We start from the raw sequence: 312 nt of genomic DNA on the forward strand, positions 1-312 counted from the left end.
CCTCCGGCGCAGGAAGCTCCCGTTGTCGAACATGTCGGCGGACTCGGGGTCCAGCGTCCAGTAGTTGCCCTTGCCCGGGTTGCCGGGCTCCCGGGGGATCTTGACGAAGCAGTCGTTGAGGGAGAGGTTGTGGCGGATGCTGTTCTGCCAGGCGGGGAACTTCTCCCGGTAGTAGGGAAAGCGCCCGCTGATGAACTCGCAGATCTCGCTCAGCGTCAGCCGCTTCTTGGGGCTCTGCAGGATGGCCATGGTGATGAGGGCGATGTAGGAGTAGGGCGGCTTCACCAGGCTGTTCTTGCCGCCGCCCGCCCC

At 65.1% G+C, this 312-nt stretch overlaps 1 protein-coding gene across 1 annotated transcript; it reads right to left on the reverse strand.

Moving 5' to 3' along the window:
* Nucleotides 1-6: 6 nt before the first annotated feature.
* FOXD1 (forkhead box D1) lies at nt 7-306 on the reverse strand (the record flags this gene model as incomplete). The annotated part of the gene is made up of 1 exon (XM_010582804.1): nt 7-306. A coding segment is annotated over one exon (300 nt), but the record flags the coding sequence as incomplete, so codon positions are not given.
* Between the last annotated feature and the right edge of the window lie 6 nt (nt 307-312).

Source organism: Haliaeetus leucocephalus, unplaced genomic scaffold (assembly GCF_000737465.1).
Source record: "Haliaeetus leucocephalus isolate CR32 unplaced genomic scaffold, Haliaeetus_leucocephalus-4.0 Scaffold849, whole genome shotgun sequence".
Lineage (NCBI taxonomy): Eukaryota > Metazoa > Chordata > Aves > Accipitriformes > Accipitridae > Haliaeetus > Haliaeetus leucocephalus.